Raw genomic sequence first — 19,841 nt, 5'->3', positions numbered from 1 at the left:
GGGGCACACAGCACCATTCCTCCCTGGTAGGAGTCCTTGCACTGGGGGACCTCAGGGTTGGCAGGGGTATCCTAGCTTCTACGATGATCTCACCACAGCAAGCCACGTATCCATTCCCTCCCATTTCTCCCACGCCCAGGCCTATTTCTGTAGGGTGCCTCCACCCGCGGGCCTTTCTGTTCCACCATGCTCCTCCTTGGCCAGGGCTGCAGGTGGCTGGTCAACTGACATCCCAGGACTCACCTCCGTCTGCACCAGGTTGACCCTCTGGGCCCGGAGCTCACGCACGCAGTTGAAGATGTCCACCACCCCTTCGTTCTCGGCCATGTCAAGCATGGTGTCGATGGCGATGAAGCAGCCAGTCCTCCCGGCACCAGCACTGGAAGAGAGGACGGTGGTCCATGTTAGGGACCCTGGGGCGGGAGCAGCCCTGGGGAGGCCCCTCCCGTTCAGCCCTGTCCCCGAGGACCCTGCAGAGAGGCAGTACACTGCAGAGGTCAGACAGAACGGGCTGAACCCCAGTGCTGCCAGGAGATCCTGAGCAAGCGACTAAACTTAGAACCTCAGTCCTCTCTTCTGTAAAATGGGAGAGTAATGCTTGCCTTTGGGGGCTATTTTATCAGGACTGGCTTATTTTTGTTGTACTCATTTAACGAACACTTATTTAGCCGTGACAAAGTTCCAGACATTGTTCTAACTGCTTCTGCAGGGTGACCTATTAATTCTCTTATGAGGTTGTTAGGAAGTTTCTCACCCTATTACACAGTGAGAAAACCGAGGCACAGAGTGCTGACCTTGCCCAAGGTCACACAGCTGGCAAGTGGTGGAGCTGGGACTTTTCCCCAGGAAGTCTGGCTCCAGAGCTTGTGCTCCTACACTTCCTCTCTTAATAAGATAATGTACGCTTAGACAACACGGATGCATGCAGTTTCCTCATCTGATGGGTAAAGATAATCCATCTACATATGCCGGGCACACTGGAAATGCCTAGAAACATGTCTTCCCCACCCCACTTCCCTCCCTCCATCTCTCCCTTCCTTCTGTCTTCTTCAGTGAACGGGCTGAGGGATGGAAGCAAGGAGAGAGAGACAAGAGAGATCAGAGGAGGTAAGTGAGACGGCAGAAACCAGCTCCTCTGAGCGGTCCCAACGGACTCACAGAGAATCCTGAGCACCACGTCCAAAGCCTTGGGTTTGGCTCCACGTGCACCTGCTTTCCCAGGATCAGGAGGCAGCAGCATCAGTAAACCAGAGCAGCCGACAGTCCCAAGACCCGGCTCCAGAATCAAGGCCCCTGATACATACTCGATTCTGACCACTGGTGGCTTCCTTTCGGAAAATCTCAGGCCAAGTACAAAATAGCAGAAGAACTCAATGAGACCCCATGGGCCATGGCCAGACCTTCCCAGATCAGTGGGTTCCAAAATCATAGCACTGAACGAGAGACAAATAGGGCGTTTGCTTTAAATGCATATGGTTTTGGAAGTGAAGGCCAGACTGCCAGGAGGCCCATCTCCACTGCGTTTTCACATTTCATTTCCCTCATGGAAACGAGTGTCTTTGCTTGACAATGCGAAAATAAAAGGAGACGAAAAGAGGAAGGGCGATGGACCAGGAAAGAAAGCAATATTGAATGACCATAAATCCAAGGAGGACAGGCCAGTGGACCAACCGACACCCACAGTGGTCTGAAGAGTAAACCCTTGGAAATCCATCCTCCATGATCTGGCAAGTCTTTGTCCTTGGTAAAATTTCATGGTTTGAATTGAGTAAAATCTGCCTTGTACTTGCCCCAGAATGCCTCCCCCCAAATCAAAACCCCCAGAAAGGACCCCCAAGCAGGCTGGGCCTCGGGGTCTAGGAGGGAACCCAAAGAGCCACTCGTCCACGTCTTCTCCCAAGTCTCATCCTCGACCTGTTTTAGGAGAAAGAAGCAGCCCGACTTGATTTTGAATCTTGGATCCACCGCTAGTGGACAAGCTGCCTGGTGTCTGTGAGCCTCAGTTTCCTCACACATGACACTCTTCCCTACAGGGTTCTTGGGAGGATTGATCCATTTATTTCAGCCTCACAGAGCAATTAAGCACATGCTATTTGGGGTCAGACCCCTGGGATCAAACCCTGGCTCGACCACTTACTAGCTGTGTGACCTTGGGTGAATGACTCAATCTCTCTGGGTCTCAATACCCTCTTCCATACAATGAGGCTGATGGCAATAGCATTAATAGCACAATACACGTGAATTGCATGAGATTATGCTGAAAAAGCACAATGCGCATAAATTGCTTAGCCCCGTGCCTGGTTACATAGCCATTTATTATAAATGTTTGCTACTTGTAGTCACCAGATATTTATTGAGCACTAGATGCTGGGCTCGGGAGTGGGGATGTGAAGATAAGTCAGACATGTTCCTGTCCTGAAGGATTAACAGTCTGGGGAGGGGGACAGCATCGAGAGGCAGAGAATAGTATCTAATATTTTTAAGTGCTTACTATATGTCTGGAATTCTCTTAGGTACCTAGTATATGTTGGCCAACCCATTTACTCTTCAGGACAGCCTCAGGAGTGGGTACCACTCTGCTCAGGTGTGTCAGGGTGACTTGGTATGGAGACACAGACATAAGGGCATCATGCAAGGAGGGCCTGATAAATGCTTGCCATTATCTCCCTTTCTTCCTCACCCCTGCTCTGGCTGCTCTTTGGGATATGGGACTTGGGGTGAACATTTTATTGTCCTCGAATTGTCATGAGATGTAAAGCAGAGACTATATGCGGAATGCTTAGAGAGCCCATGGGGTGATCAGTATGACCTCCTAATCTTCAGTGGACTCGTCTGTGAAATGGGGTTTCTAATTCACACCTCGCTGTTGTGGCGAAGGTAAATGGATTCCGCTGTGTGAGAAAGGGGTGGCTCTGAGACACCTATAGCTTATGGTGCCTCTCCTTGACTTGGCTCAAGACCTTGCCTGATGTGGACACTGCCAGGGCAGAGATAACCTGCATGCAGTTAAGAGTATGCGGGATCTGAAAAGATGGACCGGGCCCAAGGTCACATTGGAAAAGAGAGGCGCTGGGAGGGAGGAAGCGAGCATGCTAGTTGGCCTTCAGGTCTGGACATCCGCCCTCCTCCAATTCCTAATGCCCTTGACATGATACTTCATCTCCATTTAGGAGAATTCCAAGATGTGCCCATCACTCCCAATGTGACTTTCTGGGTCAGAGCTGAAAATATCCCTTCTCCATAATAAGATAAAACCTGACACTGTCAATTTACTCTCTACAAAGGACCCTGCAGGCCAGCAATTGATTTTTAAAATAACAGAAATGAAGAGAAGCACACTTCCACGGGGGCACCCTGCCGCCATGCCAAGGAGCTGAGGGCGAGCGTCTGGAGAAAATCATGTTAAATAGCCTGGCTCTGCCATTTCACACCTGTGTGACCCGAGCAAAGTATCTACCTTCTTAGCGCCTCGGTTTTCTCATCTGTAAAATGGGAATGACAATAATGGCCACCTCTCAAGGTTGGGTGAGAAGTAAATGAAGTAATGCGGGTGAAGTGCCTGTGTAGCAGACGCTGTCAGTGCCAAGCCCACGTCCTCAGGGTCTTTACCGTTTCAGGGCAACAGCAATAATAACAACTGCTACTGCTATTATTACTATTATTGTTGTTAGACTTAGGACCCTGGTCTCATCCGAAAGGGAAGAGGGGACACAGGCAAAGAATAAAGGCCACTGGACAAGAGAGTACCCCCCTCACCGAGAGAGGAGAGCTGCAAAGGCCTCCTTGTTTAGGGTGGGGCCTTTCACTTACCTGCAGTGGACTACTATGGGCCCAGCTTCTGGGGGATTGAGGAACTTGACCTGGCGGACAAAGCCGAGGAGGCCGGTGGCGTAGCAGGGGACGCCGTGGTCGGGCCAGCTGGTGAAGTGGAAGAGGCGGAGCTCCCGGATCTCATGGTAGCCTTTCTGAGGAGAGAACGGCCCTCTGTTCCTCCAGCTGCTGACGCCAGCCACCGTGCCCGGCACCCATGGGGAGCCACGAGGCCATGAGCACTGAGGGTCCAGCTTCCCTGCTGTCAGGGAGGGCAAGGCCCTCAAAGGGTTAGCAGGTGTTACTGCGCAGAGTGATTCTGCATCTCTTACATCTGGGAACTTCGGAAGTAAATAAAGTGAAACTGATGGCTCTACTGCAGGACTTCTCAGAGCCTTTACTGTGCTAACATACACGCTGAATTCCCAAGGGGGCTTATAACATTCACACTGTTTGCCCAGGGGACCCTCTTTTGATCAGTGTTTTATAGGACTTATATTCAGCAGAACAGATTCAGAAAAATGTTAGACTTCAACTCCAAGTTCAGGTTGTTTCCAGGGGAATACAAGGCCTTTCATTGATTGAGGACTGGTGTCCTTCAGTTCTCCAGTCTGGTCTATGATACTCTCCATGACGTTCAAAATTAAAAAGGCAGACTTCTTTATTAATTAGATTCTTATTTAGAATGATAAAATATGAAACAAACAAAAGCAGAGCTTCTCTGACTGATGGGGGTGGTGGGGCCTGGAGCTCCCATCGTTCCCCTTCCCCTCCCCGCATGCTTCACATAGACATGCTCCAGGCCAAACGGCGGTGCTTGACTAGTCTATGGTCAGGTTATGCCTCTGAGCCTTTGCTTATGCACCGCCCCTACCTACCCTTCTCTACCTAGCAATCTCCTGCAGATACTAGAGGCGCTGAATAGGAAGAGTGTTTGATGGCTCATTTTTTCAGTTAAAAGATATTCACCGAGGGTTACCTGTGCCTAGCCTTGTGTTAGGCGCTAGGAAGGCGGAAATAAAAGCCAAGTCCCTGTCCCTGGAACAGCTCATGGTCTAGTGGGGGAGGCAGGCCCCTAAGTGGACCTTTAATTCCATTAAAGTGCATAAAGGAGTGTCAGCTAATCCCATTAGGGAGAGGAGAAATCAGAGAAGGCTTCCTGAAGGAGGGGATGCCTGACCTGAGTCTTGAAACACATTAATAATGAAAATAATAGCTAACGTTTATTAAGCATCGACTATGTGCCTGTCACTCTTCTGACTTCTTCAATGTATTAATTCATTTAATCCCATATCAATCCCCATATTATCATCTCCATTTTAGGGATGAGGAAAGTGAGGCTCAGCAAGGCTAAGGAACATGCCCAAGGTCACACAACTACTAAGTTGTAAAGTTGCAATCTAAAGCCTAGCTGTCTGGCCCCACAGTCTGTCCTCCTAATCGTATGATACACTGAGGCTAAGTATTACCCAGTGGAAGGATGGAGGGATTCCTCGGCAGAGAGGCAGTTGGGGCAAAGGCCTGGGGACAGGACTTAGCATAGTACGTGAAAATAATCACAAACAGCCCAGGGCAATTCCAGAGAAGAGTGGAAGACAGGCAATGACGGACAGCGGGGCAGGGCTGGGGGGGTTGGTGAGAGGCTGGGCGGGTACTGGATGCTGCAAGGCTTTGTATCCCACTTTGAGGTCTTTGGGTTTTATCCCAGAGTCATCGGGGAGCTACAGGGAGGCTGTTCAGATGGTTGCACAGAAGAGGAAATGCATCACCAGACGGGCGCTTTGGGAGGATCACACTAGCTGCTACGTGGAGGAAGGATTTGGGGGGGGGGTGTTGGTGGGCTGTGCAGAAGGCACCAGGTCCCCTTTCCTGGGCCAGTGCACCCATCCCCAGCTCCCCTGACCTTGGCTGGGGACAGCTAACAATTACCCCTTCTTCAGAGAGTCGCTCTCAGCTGGACAGGAACCCCCTCCTTTGGGAGTGGGGGATGCGTAGCTGGCATTCAGTGATCAACCGACTTTGTCAGTTTGCCCGGGGCTGAGGGGTTTCCCAGGACACGGGATTTTCAGTGCTAAAGCCAGGGTGGTCCTGGGCAAACCAGGATGATGGGTTACTCTCATGGATGTGCCAAAGAACCCTTTGCCTCAAGATGGGTCCAACTCTGTGGTGTAACTCGTGCCCCAGATCGCCCTGTGGGACCAGGCCACATCCTTGCTCAGCTCCTTCCCTGCCCTGTCCTGCCTCCCTCACCCCCCTTCTCCCCTGGGTTCTTCCTCAACACATCATCAAGGGCACCCAAACCCCTGCCTCAGGCTCTGCTTCCTAGAAACCTAAACTAAGACTGGGGGCAAGACTAGAGGCAGAAGCCCTGTCAGGAGGCAGCTGCGGGGTCTGGGCAGGAGTGAACAAAGGCTGGGGTTAAAGCGCTGACAGAAGAACTGAAGTAGAAGATAAAACAGCTTCGAGAATACTCAAGAGTTTTTCACCCCACCCTCCAAATCAACTCAGGCCCTGGAAGCCCTCGTTCGAGCCCACACCACCTGCGCTGCAACTGTTTATCAAGGGTCCTCTCTTCCTGGTGGGACTGTGTTCTCTTCAAGGGCAGACAACACTTCCTGTTTATTATTTCTGGGTCCCCAGGAACTGATTCTGGGCTGATAACCCAGGCAGTGTTTGCTGAGCACCTGCCTGTGTACTGTGGAGAGGTTGCCTAAGTTGAGTTAGTCCTCCGAGGCCCGTGGAGACCTTGAAGGGTGTCTTCCTATGGGTAATAGCTTCCCTAGTGATTGAAAGAAAGACAAAAAGACAGCCTAAGACACCACTACGACTCCTCAACACACTGGGTGGGCTGCATTTCCCCAAGGCCTCCCCTTGGCTCAGAGTCTGGGTCCCCAGTCACCCAGCTCATGCCCAGCACCAACCGCAAGTGTGCTAGCTGAGACTGGTGTTTGTGGTGCTATGTTCCAGGCCTCCACTGCAGGAGTGCTGGCTGCTAGTGACTCACACATGTCCCCTTTTCTGGAGAAGTGCCCTCAGCCGACAGGGGCCGGCCCACCCTGGAGGTTACCCCGCAGTGGCTGGTCCACAGTCAGTCAGTGGGCTGATTAAAGCAACGGGGCACCTCTGTGGTGTGTTTATGCTCCAGAGGCCCCCATGGGTCAGGCCTAGGCTAGACTTTGCCAGAGACTCTGAGCTTGCCCTGCCCCTTCCTCTTTCCTCTCCAGCTTCCCTTGCTGTCTTACAAGTTTCTCTGGGAGCACTCCCTTGATACACCACGTACAAGGGAATCCTTGTCTCAGGCTCTGCTTCTAAGGAACCCAGCCTAAGATCACAGCAAGGTACCTTGTATCCGAGGGGCGTCCTTCTCTCCTGGCTCTTCATCTGAGTCTGCAGATATAGGCCTTTAGGAGCCCAGGGGTTGGAGGGGGCAGTGCTGGGAGCAAACAGTGTGTCCTGCCAGCACCGTGCATGCAGGAATGGCACCATGCATGTGCCTGCTTTGGCACTCACAAGGACTTGTCAGTCCCCAAGGGCACAGTTCTCAGAGCACTGAAGTCCCTGGTGTTTTTGCATCCTCAGGCCTGTGGCCACTTGGTTCCTTCATGATGTTACTTTTAGAAAATGGCAGCTATGGTTTTGACAACTAAAACGTCTCTGGACACTGGTAAATGGCCCTGTGGGACAGTCACCCCCAGTTGAGAACCACAGGCCTAGAACATGTCAAGATCTTCTTTCCCCTCCAGACTCTGCATGGTTCTTTCCCTCTTCCTGGGATAATATTCCTCCTGCCCTTCCCTTGGCTGGCTCTTTCTCATCCTTCACTGTCTGCTTAAATGCCTCCTCCTCCTGGAGGTCCTCTCTGATCACCCCATCCTCCTGTGAATTTCTGTCTCCCCAGCTTGGCATGTTTCCTCTGTGGATTTTATTACCATATGTCATTATTCTATTTGTCTGGCGAATTCTATTTGTCCCTCCTGCTAGAGGCGGGGGTCCTTTGGAGCAGGGTCCACGTCTAAGCTGATTGCTGATACTCTCACTGGTGCCCAGTGCAGGGTGGGTACAGAGCAGCCCCTTGGTCGCTGCCATGTCCTGAATGAACAAACAAGCCGGCCTGCCTGGGGGGCAGGCTGCACGCAGCCGCAGGGAAGCTTACCTTCTGGACCGTGAAGGTGCGGATGATGTACTCTGCCAGGGGCTCTGTTTCGATCAGGGTGACTTTAATGTCTCCATAGACCTCCATGTCATCCGGCCAGTATCGCACACACTTCACCTGCGGGAAAGGACAGGGCCAGTACGAGTGAGTGGGTGGTTGAGCGTGTGCGGCCCTCTCATCTGGCTTCCCGTCCAAATAAACTCGAGGGTGACCTTGGTGGACTTTCAGTCAAGGCGTTCTCAGCTGGCCGGGGAGGGCAAGATACACAGGGACCAGCTCACTCCTAGAGGAACTGGAGCCGCGGGGGATAATGGTGGTACCTTCTTTGGCAGAGCTCCTGGTACTTTTCAAATCCATTACCACACTAAGAGATCAACTAGATCTGGGTGAGATAGGCAGGTGGCGATCTCCCCATTGTACAGATGAACATCATACTCAGGTCGGGAGGTTTGGTGACTTGTCCAAGGTCACGTGGCCAGTTTTCTACCTTTGGCTGACTCCTCTTTTTCTGCGATAGGCTGGGGGCAGCTGAGTAGTACCAGCAGAGCAGAGATGAGAATAAAAGGTGGGAATAGTGAGGAGGTGGAAGCAGACATGGCTGGGAGAGGGTCATTAATATCACCAGGGCGCTGGAAGGAGAAAGGCTCGTTGTTGGGAAAAGGAAGGAAGGTGCTGGGCTCAAAAGGAAGACGTTTGCAACTGCTCTCTGCCCCAGGGGTGGGTGCAGAGGCCATGAACAAGCCACTCCCACACCTGGTTCTGAGTCACATGCCGCAGGAGGAAAAAGAGATCATCGTTTTCCCCGTAAAAGAACAAAAGTATTACCATTCCGGGGGACGCCGAGCGGCTTAGAGTGGCATTTCCCACAGTGTGTCCCGCTGGGTGCTGATAGGTGTTAGGTAAAAAACAAGAAACAAAAACAAACAAAAAAAGGTTTTGTGGTCAAATGAGTTTGGGAAATGCTGGATCAAACAAAGTTAAATAGGCCACTTTGCTACAGGACTGCTCAGCTCGTTCACGTGCTAACGCTAATGTGCTTTTCGACTCTCCGAAAGGGGCAAAAGAGTACACAGCATTTCCCAAACCTATTTAACCATGGAACCCCCTGTTCGCTAAGCATCATGCAGACTAGCATCCCATGGAACCCACTTAGGGAAATGCTGATTTAGTGCAACAGGGTTTGGAGGCAAACGGATGCATTGCTTCATTCTAACGCTCTGTAGCTGAGTAGCTTCCAGAAAGTACTGAAACCTCTCTGAGCCTCAGCTTCCTATGAATAATGATAGCTAACACTTACTAACGGCTTACAGTGTCTTGCTCTGCTCACTAAGTGTTCTACAACTACTTTACACGGATTACTTTAATTATTACTTATCACCACACCCTGATGACGTAGATATTATTATTAGCCCCATTTTACAGATGAGGAATCAGAAGCACAGGGAGGCTAAGAAAATTGCCCAAGGTCAACTGTCAGTAAGGGATGGAGCCAGGATGCAAAGCCAGGCCATCTGAATAATTACCAGGAACATCGCCTTGTACAACTGCTGTGAGATAAAGTGAAGTAATGCATAAGGCGCAACAGCGTCTGGCACAGCACTTCGCTCCTAGCAGGAGTTTCAGGAAGAAATTGCTCTCCTGTCCCCTCTCCCAATTTGAATTAGATGCACAATCAAGGGAATCTGTCTCCAGTGGGGGGGACATGTTACAGAACAGGCTGGAATGTACCTCTGAATTCTTAAATCCTGGGCTGGACATTTTGTCCACAGTAGCTGCTCCCTGGGCCTGAGTCCCTGGGGCGCAGTCTTGAGTAGGGGGACCATGACCACTAGAACGAGAGTCAGGAGTCAGAGATCGTGGCCAGGTGACTTCAGGGTATTCACCCCACTCCTTTGGATCTGTTTCCTCATCTGTAAAACTGGGCAATGGACTAAATAAGAGTGGGCTCAAGGACAAAGTCTCTTCTGGCCCTAAGTTCCTATTAGGCCATGAGATGTCCAAAGCCCTTTGCTGAATCATGACTGACAGCCCAGATTCTCCCCCTTCCCATTATCTTGGAGGCCAGGACTCTTTATTTTAATGGATTATCTGGTTCTTGCCAGAACAAAAACTTACCTGCCCTGTCTTTAGTTAGCTCATGTGATAAGTAGAGAGGCCCTCTGGAGTCCAGTGTCCAGTGCACCCTGCCTTTAAACCCAGCACCCACCCACCCACATGCCACAGTTTACCAAGTAGGTGAAAGCAAAAGCTGGGAAGAGCAGTCTCATTTCTAAGCCCTAGGAGTAGCTAAGGAGCACACAGGAGAGAGTCGAGACAGAGCAGAGTGACAGACCAAGGTCTGAACCCTGAGGAATGTCAAGGTTTCGAGGAACAAAGGGCCAGATGCTGCTGAGAGGTTGAGAATGAGAAGAGAGAAATGGCTATTGGATTTGTCAGCATGAAGGATGCCGGGGATACTGACGAATCACTGTGGGTGGGATGGAGGGAGCAGCTACATTGCAGTGGGTGGAAGAGAACGGAGTGAAGAAGCGGAGCCTGTGTGTGAGATTTCAGAGTTTGGCAGAAAAGCAGGGACAGGAGAAGCAGTTTTGTTTGCCTGCTTTAGATTTTTAAGGGGGAAGGTACTCAGGATGTTTGTATGCGGAGGGAAATAATCTAGCAATGGGAAAGAGAATTACTTTCCAAGTGAGAGGGGGAGAATGAGAAATTCTTGAGCGGAATCTGTGATTCAAGGCACTAGGAATTGCCTTTGAAAGGGCAAGAGTCACTTCTCCTATCACATTAGGCTGCATCATAAGAAACAGCTGATATTCTACCATTTGGGGTCAACAAAAACAGCCATGTCTTATGGTTCAGCCTGATAATAGAGGGGAAGCATGAGAAGATGGTTGTAGACACAAGTAGAATGCAGCTTGGCGGTGTGAAGATGAGCATTCACGTCTGATGGCTGTAATTCCCTCAAAGTCTATGAGATGACATCATCAGCGGAGAGTGAGGGTGGAGAAAGGGGTGAGAGGGTTTTGAAGGGAAAAGATGTTCTTCGACTACGAACAGGAGGGAGGGTTTCTCCCTCGTAGGGTGCCGTGAGGGTGAAATGTGGAACGGGAGGCACTTGGCACAGAGAGGTGCTGGGGAGTGGAACGCCAGCCAGCAAACTCCATCCAGGTACCCACAGGAGGGGCTTACCCTGCCCACTTCCACGAGGTTTGTGACCATGACGATGCTGGCCGAGTTCTCCTGCCAGATCATTCTCCAGAAGTCCTTTACGGTCTCCTGCATGGGACCTGCCAACAGAGAAGGTGTCAGGGTCAGACTGCAATTGCAAGCAAGCAGACAAGAGGCTTGTCCCTCCTGGCTGGTCAGTCAAGGCTCCGGATGGGTGAGCAAGAGTGAGGTCAGCGATTTCTATTGGGACACAAGTAGCGGAGACTGGGGACTGAAGCGTGTGAGGTCAGAGTGTGCACGGGAAAAGCCACACTCCAGCTAGCAGGGTCTGCAGCGTCCCCTGGAAATGCCCGCAGCTTCTCCTCTTCGTCGTCCTCCTGCTCAGACTCTTTCCACCAGCCCCACTTTCCCGCCAACCCATCACCGTATATTAGGGGTTAATGACATAGCTTAAGGGAGTTTTCAAAAATTGGGCTCCAGAACCTCAGTGAGAGACGGGAAGGAAATTGGGGTGGGGGTGGGGTGGCAGGGCAGAGGAGCTGCCAGGAGTCAGATGCTGACAGCACAAACAGAAGATGCCCGATCCTGAGCTTGACAAATGCATTTGTCTGGAGCCTGGACAGAAAGGAGGGAAAAAAAAATAGACAAGAAATGGGAGATAGAATCTGAGAGTCCAAAGCAATTTCCTTGGAAATTTCTCTTTCAATGTCCTGGGCCTTCATCATTTTTAAAATTACAAGAGTAATAAGTGTATCTGATACAAAATTTTGAACGCCATTTTTCTGTATAAATATATATATGTGTATATATATAGTATTTGCTATAATAAGCGTTATATCTATTATACGTATTTTCCCATGCCCTTAAAAACTCTTACCTGCCATGACATTTTTCATAGCTGCATAATTTTCCATAATATGGAAGTGTCACACTTTAACCAATCTACCAATTGATGGGCATTTAAGATTTTTCACTTTTTTTCCTATTAGATAACACTGTGAAGGGTATCCTATTATATGCATCACCGTCCACATATGTAATCATCCACAGGATTTCCTCCCAGCACAGTTTGAGAGGTATAGTCATTTTTAAGTCTTCTGGTAACATCCTGGTAAGTTGCTTTCTAGGAGTGTCAGCTGCCTCTCTCCCGTGCACACACCCATCGAGGAGATAAGGCACCAAGAGCTCCAGTTCCGGATGGTGGATACTGATGGCACATATGCCTGAGGCTGATGCTCTTGGTCCAGGGCCCACCTCTCTTGACCATTTCCTAGTGACACCACCTTCCTCTCTCCCTTACGTCCCTCCCCCCATAGCTGAACTTGTCACCTCTTTCCTTCCCAAACAAATGAACAATCTCGAGACCTCAGGAGGCTCTCCAGCCCTGCTCCTATGTGACTTCTTGGCTGGTAGAAGCTCATTCCTCTCCTCCAGTGTAAGACAAGGGCCCTTGAGAGGAAAAGGAGGGCACTTACCTTGAGTAGCAATGTAGTGCCGAGGTCGATGGTACCCCTGGATAACAAAAGAAAAAGTACAGTGAAGCTTGCAAACAGCACAATACTAATAATTATCCTTTCCAAGGCTCGGTCTCTTCGTAAGCAAAATGAAACTAGCATTAGACATTTCCCAGAGAAGTGGCAAGGATTAAATAAGACAATGCATGTAAAATGCTTAGTCCATCACTAAATGTTAGCTATTATTATGGTTCCTTGTGAGGGGCCCGTACAGCCTTGCCTTGGAGCCATGGACTGCCAGCAAAAATCAGATGGCCATCAGTTATGGCTATGCGCCCAGAGAAAGGTGGAGAAGGAATTTTCAGGTTTCTGTGGGATATCAACCACCACCAAGTCTTTCCCGAGCCGTGATTATATGCAGAACACTGTGCAAGGCCCCGTAGGGCACCTGAAAGAAGAAAACAATCACCTTGCTGGCTCCTTGCATCAGTAACAATTAGAAAAAGATGCCACACTGCCTCTCTGTGCTACATGGCTGGGCTTGGAACTGAAGTTCCTTTCATTGGCGGGGGGGACCCCAGGTAGGTGTGCCCTAGAGACTGATAAAGCCACTTTCAGATTCAGAGATCAGTTTCTGATTTCCCTGTACATTTCAGAGTCTTCAGCAGGCCCTGCTGGGCTCTGATGTGTGGTTACTCTGGTGCCCCATAATCCTAATCATTGGGGAATGGTTGAGGACAACCTTCTCTTTTGTCTGGGCACGTCCTACATGGAGGGTCCCCTTTCTTGTTACAGAGAGGAAGTATATCATATTGGGTAGAAGTTCAAGTTTTGGAGACAGATCTGCACTTAGTACATAACATTGAACGTAATTAGTATTTATTGAATGAGTAAATACATGAATGAAAGGATAAATTAAAAAAATATATAGATGCCAATTATGGAGCCTGTTGGTGGAGAGGGTATTGGAAAGTCCTGAAACTCCACTTTCTTTTATAGTTAACAATCTCAGGAGAAAACAAACCCGAAAGTCTGATGAACACCTATTTTTGTCTTAAACGTTGCTGATGAGTCTTTGTGTTCTGCTGAGGAGGATAAGCTGCCTCAAGATCCTCTTCTTTAGGAAATCAACGAGAATAGTCATCTGCATGGTTCATGGAGAAATAGACGTGGTGTCTCAGAAGTTCTGGATCCACTTTCTGATTCAAAGATTCATTTCTGAGCCCCCTGTACATCTCTCTACCTCAGACTTCCACTTGCTCCATAAATATTTAGTAGGTACTTTGTAATAATTACCTGGCATACTCTAGTAACACCTGGGTTGACTGTCAATAACAACCCAAGGCCAGTGTCATGGGTACAACTGTTGGATTAACCACCAGAAATCAACAGCCCCACCTAAACTCTTTATTTGAGTGGTCCTGTCTTCTTAGTGAGGTTGTCAGCTTCTTGAGGACAAACACTGCCTCCTAAGTTTTAAAACATTTTCTGTGGCGCCTGGCACTGTGGGAAACTCAGAGCAAATGCCCAATAAACAAGCTGTTGAGAGACCAACCAGAAAGGCAGCATATAATTATTAAAGAAATGCAAATCAAAACCACAATGGGGTACCACCTCACACTGGTCAGAATGGCCATCATTCAAAAGTCTCCAAATAACATGCTGGCGAGGGTGTGGAGAAAAGGGAACCCTCCTACACTGTTAGTGGAAATGTAAATTGGTGCAGCCACTGTGGAAAACAGTATGGAGGTTCCTCAAAAAAACTAGAGTTGCCATATGATCCAGCAATCCCACTCTTGGGCATATATCTGGACAAAATTATAATTCAAAGAGATACATGCACCCCTATGTTCATAGCAGCACTATTCACAATAGCCAAGACATGGAAACAACCTAAATGTCCATTGACAGATGAATGGATAAAGAAGATGTGGTACATATATACAATGGAATACTACTTGGCCATAAAAAGAATGAAATAATGCCATTTGCAGCGACATGGATGGACCTGGAGATTATCATACTGAGTGAAGTAAGTCAGAAAGAGAAAGATAAATACCATATGATATCACTTATATGTGGAATCTAAAATATGACACAAATGAACTTATCTATGAAACAGAAACAGACTCACAGACATAGAGAACAGACTTGTGGTTGCCAAGGGGGAGAGGGGGTGGGGAGGGACGGATTGGGAGTTTGGGATTACCAGATGCAAACTAGTATATATAGAAACAACAAGGTCCTACTGTATAGCACACGGAACTATATTCAATATCCTGTGATAAACTATAATGGAAAAGAATATGACAAAGAATGTATATATATGTGTGTATAACTGAATCATTATGCTGTTCAGCAGAAATTAACACAACATTGTAAACCAACTACATTTCAACAAAATAAATTAAAAAAAAAAAAAGAAAGGCAGCATAGCATGGTGGTTTTATGCACAGACTCTGAATTTAAACTGCCCGGGTGTGAATCCTGGCTCTGTCCCTTTTAGGCTGTGTGGTCTGGGGCAGGTTACTTAACCTCTTTGTGCCTCAATTAATTTTTGCTGTTAAATGGGGATAACAGCATTTATATTACAGCCTTGCTGTTAGGGTTGTGAGTTAATATGTGACAGTTACTATGTATCAGGCACTAGTCTAGGATTTAACATATATGTCTTTGTTATTATTATTATTTTTTTGTGTATCTGGAAAGCATTCATTGAGTGCCTACCATGATTAAAAGTCTGTTTTGGCCATCAGGGAGATTCTGAGATGGGAAGCCCTTCCCTCCCCTCTGCTTTCCTGCTCTGCCTATAAATGTAGTAACTGAGCCCTTCTCTGAGCCGTGAGAGGTAGGAAGGAAGATGACAGGCACAAAGAGCTCTCTGTTCCTTTGAGTTAAGACGGACAGTGCTTCCCAGGCTCACAGGAAGAATGAGACTATGCGAGTCTTCTTGAGTAGGCTTTGGAATAGAAAATAGTACCCTACAGTGTGGAAAGATGCGGTTTCTCAAGTCCATCCTCTTCTGTCATCCCCACATCATTCCTTCTTACAGCCCTCATCCTCCCTGATCTGGGCCAAGACAACAGCCTCATGCTGGCCTCCCTGCCTCCAGTCCAGTCCCAGAGCCCATCCACTTCCTGCCAGAGTGAACTCCCCAGTGTACATCTGATTATGTTGTTTCCCCGCTTAAAAGCCTGCAGTGGCTCCCCGTTGCCTGGACAATAATGTCCAAATGCCTTAGTTTGGGACTAAGCCCCTGTCTCCAGCCTCATCTCCAGCCTCATTTCCAGTTGTCCCTCTCCGGTCCCTTCCATGTACCCTATGCCCCAGTTTCCCACACTGCACTTCAAATGAGCCCTCCTTCCTCCTAAGCCCTGCAGGGCTTGGTAGATGCCCAATTAACACCCTTACAATGTATGTTGCAATAAGTTTTCTTTTTTTTTTTTTTAATACTTTCTCCTTCTGGGCCATGGGACAGGCCACCCAGAGCTGGGTATAGTTTTCAGCAGAGACTGGTCGGTGGCATACATACATGAATATGTCTTTGAGGTGAGGTTGGGGCATTTCCTTAAGGCCTTAATTGGCAGACAAAAGGCAAAAGACAAAATGCATGGGATTTGGAAGATTCTAACACACTTCAACGTCAACAGGATGAAATTCTGAGCAAGAAATTCACATTTCAACTGTGGGAGTTAGATGACTTGGTTTCACTATTTTGTTCATTCGTTTGCTCACTCAGTCCTTCAATATTCACTTGACAGGTATTAACTAAGCATCTACTACTCTGTACAAGGCACTGGAAGTACAAAAGTGGACCTGATGGATGTGGGCTCAGATTCTGAGCAGCTTGTAGACATCAACAAAATGGGATAAGGGCCACCAAGAGGAAGATGTGCAAGGAGGCCAGAGAAGTGTTCTCTGAGGTCACTGCAGTTGAACTGGCCTCTTAAGCCTAGTTTGGGCATCTCAACATCCCTGTTATTCCCATTTCATCCCTTCAGCAACAGTCTCAGTTTTCTTACCACCCTCCCCATGGCTCACTGGCTGTCTTGCTCTTCTTCAGAAGCAGCCATCACGTTTCCACCTATAGGCCTTAGCACTGGCCCCTACCCGTGCCTGCTATGTCTGTCCCCACATAACCGAATGGTTTGCTCTCCCCTTCCATTCAGGCTTCTGCTGGGACGGCAGTCACCTCCACAGACAGCCCTTACCTGTCCACCCTGACATCCTTGTTTTTTTTTTGCTTTCTCTGGTTTACTTTTCTTCAGGGCACTTACCACCAAAGTCTTTGTTTATTTACATGCTTATCGTCTGTTTTCCCAGTCGAATGAGAGCTCCAGCAGGGCAGGGCTGTGATGGGCTTGCTCACGGCTGTGTCCCCAGCATGGAGAAGTCTGCCTGGGCAGTCAGCGCTGATAAATGCACACAGAATGAACGCGTGCATGCTGCGCTCCTGTCCACACGTGGCAGCCGAGTCAAGAGACCCTCTCTGGCCTCCAGGAACCCACGCAGTCCCCAAGAGAAAGCATTCTAACCACCTGACTCTTCAGCAATGGAGATGAAAGGAGACGTACTGCTCAGTTGGGGCTGCTCTGGGGATGTCCCAAGAGCTGGTACAGAAAACTTCCTAACCTTAAAAGAACTTTGAGTTCACTTAATCCCACCTACAGCACGCACATGGCCTGCAAACCGGCACTGGGCCTGCCTCCATCCGCCTGGGAGCAACGGGAAAGAGCTTTGCATCCAACATGCATTTATCTCACTCCGCGCTCCATGCATCTGTTACTTACTGGGGACCCAGAGACGATATTTATTTCCGGACTGGTAATTTATAACAGATTCAAGTGGCCAATACATTCTCGGGTGTGCAAACAAACGTGCCGGAGGGATGGTTCAGACAGGAGGAGAACCACGGCCTCTGGAGGCCTAGACAGGGCTGGCCCCATCTAGCTCATTATCCAAATGGAGTCGTTGTAATGAATCGTCAAGATCCAATTGTGGATAAATGATTCTAGCATGGGCAGTTAGCCCTCTGGAGTGCAGGGAGGATTTTGGCTGGGTGGAAACCAGGGCCACGGGGTGAGCCGTAGACAGCTACCTAGGGTGTGTCTGCCAGGAATCCCCACGGAGACCCTGGGAATGTTGACTTTGCTGGAGTGTACAGGGCTCACGCCTGATGTGATTCCCCTCCCCTCCACCCCGTACTGCCCACGCTGTGCTAAAAGGAGCTCAGGCTCGGTGTCTTCTCTGCCCCTCCATTGACTCTCTATTCCCTTCCCTGCTCTGCTCGTGCCCTGGGAGGCTGACCTGTATGGACGACACCATGGGCTTCCACGCCCTCCAGCTGCTAGTTGGGTTTGGTCATATGGACGACACCATGGGCTTCCACGCCCTCCAGCTGCTAGTTGGGTTTGGTCATATGGACGACACCATGGGCTTCCACGCCCTCCAGCTGCTAGTTGGGTTTGGTCAATGCGGAGCAGAAGCAGGAGCTCAGAGGCCACTGGGAGGTTGGGGTGCATGTTCTTTTGGGTCTCTCCCTATCAGGTCACCATGGCTTGGCCTCGACTTTCCATCAAAGGCTACAGCGCCAATCAGGCGGCCCCCTCCTTACAGCTACTCTCCCTGCTCTCAGGAGCTTGAGAGCTTCCTGCTGGTTCTAGCCTGGGGATACTGAACTCCTGCCACTTTGCCTCCCCCTTTAGTTTCCTTTAATCCTGTTCCTACTCTTATTAAATTCCCTTTGAGTGACCCTCTGTCTCCCAATGGGACCCTGACAGATAGACACTTCACATCAGTTGTCACATTCTGGCGGGTTGGCATTATCCCATTTTACAGACATCAGAATGGGTTAATAATTTACCTAAGATCATAAAGCTAGTGAGCAGAAAGGCCTGGGTTCAATGTGGCCTCTATAAGGACTGAATTCATGTCACGACTTTGGTCTCGTGAGCCCTTGACTCTAACCACAGCACAGAGTCCAGTATCACTTATTAAGACAGCATCTAGCAGAGACTGTTTGGCCGGTCTGCACAATCTACTTCCTAGAGAGAGGGAGAAGGTGGGCAGAGAACTGGATTCTAGCTGTGTGACCTTGAGCAAGTCTCTTAACCTCCACCCCTGGCCTCTTATCCTTAAAGGCTCTCAGAATGCATTGTGATGATAAGAACCTGGTAGAAACGGGTGCTGTTATTAGTACTGGTGTTGCAGAGATTCACTTGCATTTAAAGCAGTTTCCTTTGTTGCCTATAAAATACCAAAGTGCATCTTGGCTCTGACCGCAGTCACATCCTCACTCAACTTCGGATTGTCTATCCAGGAAAATGCCTTTTGCCGGAGGTTAGCACTCAGGCAATGAATGCCAGATATGGCAACTTGGGCCAGCAGACCCCTCATGGGCATGGCTGTCAGGGCTGCCACATCCACTCAGCCAGAGTCAAAGTCAAGGAGAAATGGAAGGAACCAACTCAGTTTGTTTCAGCACGTGCTGCCCGAGCCCCCACTGTGTGCTGCGTGCAAGGTGGTGTCTTTTGAGTCGGTGAGAGGAGCAGGATGAAGAGCCCTGGCCTGGGAGTCATTCGGGTCTGGTTTCTACCCTGCTTCTGCCACTGACCAGATGCCCACGCCCATGCCCAAGCTTTGCATTCTCTTTAAACCTCAGCTTCCCTATCTGGAAAATGGGGGTGGTCATCTACCCTAAAGGGCTATGGGGAGGTCTCAATAAACAGATTCATTTAAAACCACCCCTCACAGGGCCCAAGAGTGACTCATTTAGAGCCCTGGGCTGTTGTCATTGCATTACCGTCGTTATTAAAGCCAGCAGGGCATGGTTGGGGAGGCACCGTCGATGCAGACTCCTGCTGTCCCCTCCCTCACATCCTGGAGAAGTTTCATAACCTTGAGAGCCCCAGTTCACTCATCTGGAAATGGGCAGTAATGGCATTTACTTTGTGAGTTGTGATACTAGTTAAGGCAATGTTGGTACACTAGAGGTGATCAATAATTCTTAAGCTACCATTGGTCCTTCTTGCCTGACTACCATTGGCTGACTCTCACTCATTGGCTAAAGCAGCACTGTGTCACCTCCTCCAGGAAGGCTTCACTGACCACCCCACTCCCACCTTGAGGCTTTGATTTTCCTTTACGTTCCCATGGTCCCTGCTCTTCGAGGGTCTCTTTTCTTATCTGACTCCCTCACCAGACTTGAGTCCCTTTTAAGGTCTGTGTTTCCAGCGCACAGTGGAGGATCTGCTGTGTGT

At 49.2% G+C, this 19,841-nt stretch overlaps 1 protein-coding gene across 13 annotated transcripts in view; it reads right to left on the bottom strand.

Annotated features, from left to right (window-relative positions):
- PTPRT (protein tyrosine phosphatase receptor type T) overlaps positions 1-19,841 on the bottom strand; it is a 1,098,035-nt gene that overhangs the window by 38,470 nt on the left and 1,039,724 nt on the right. For 7 of the 13 annotated variants that reach the window (XM_082361692.1, XM_082361700.1, XM_082361699.1 and 4 more), the window contains 6 exons: positions 12,604-12,640; positions 11,150-11,247; positions 8,789-8,848; positions 7,964-8,080; positions 3,811-3,965; positions 244-379 (listed from right to left, as the gene is read on the bottom strand). In XM_082361692.1, coding sequence (XP_082217818.1) covers positions 244-379; positions 3,811-3,965; positions 7,964-8,080; positions 8,789-8,848; positions 11,150-11,247; positions 12,604-12,640 — 603 coding nt within the window. The remainder of the gene's footprint in view (positions 1-243; positions 380-3,810; positions 3,966-7,963; positions 8,081-8,788; positions 8,849-11,149; positions 11,248-12,603; positions 12,641-19,841) is intronic. The other 6 variants (XM_082361703.1, XM_082361698.1, XM_082361706.1 and 3 more) reach the window with 1 other exon arrangement.

Source organism: Balaenoptera borealis, assembly GCF_965194805.1.
Source record: "Balaenoptera borealis genome assembly, chromosome: 16".
In the NCBI taxonomy this organism is placed as follows: domain Eukaryota; kingdom Metazoa; phylum Chordata; class Mammalia; order Artiodactyla; family Balaenopteridae; genus Balaenoptera; species Balaenoptera borealis.
Note: the sequence above shows the minus strand (reverse complement) of the source record. Positions and strands in the feature narration are given on the sequence as shown.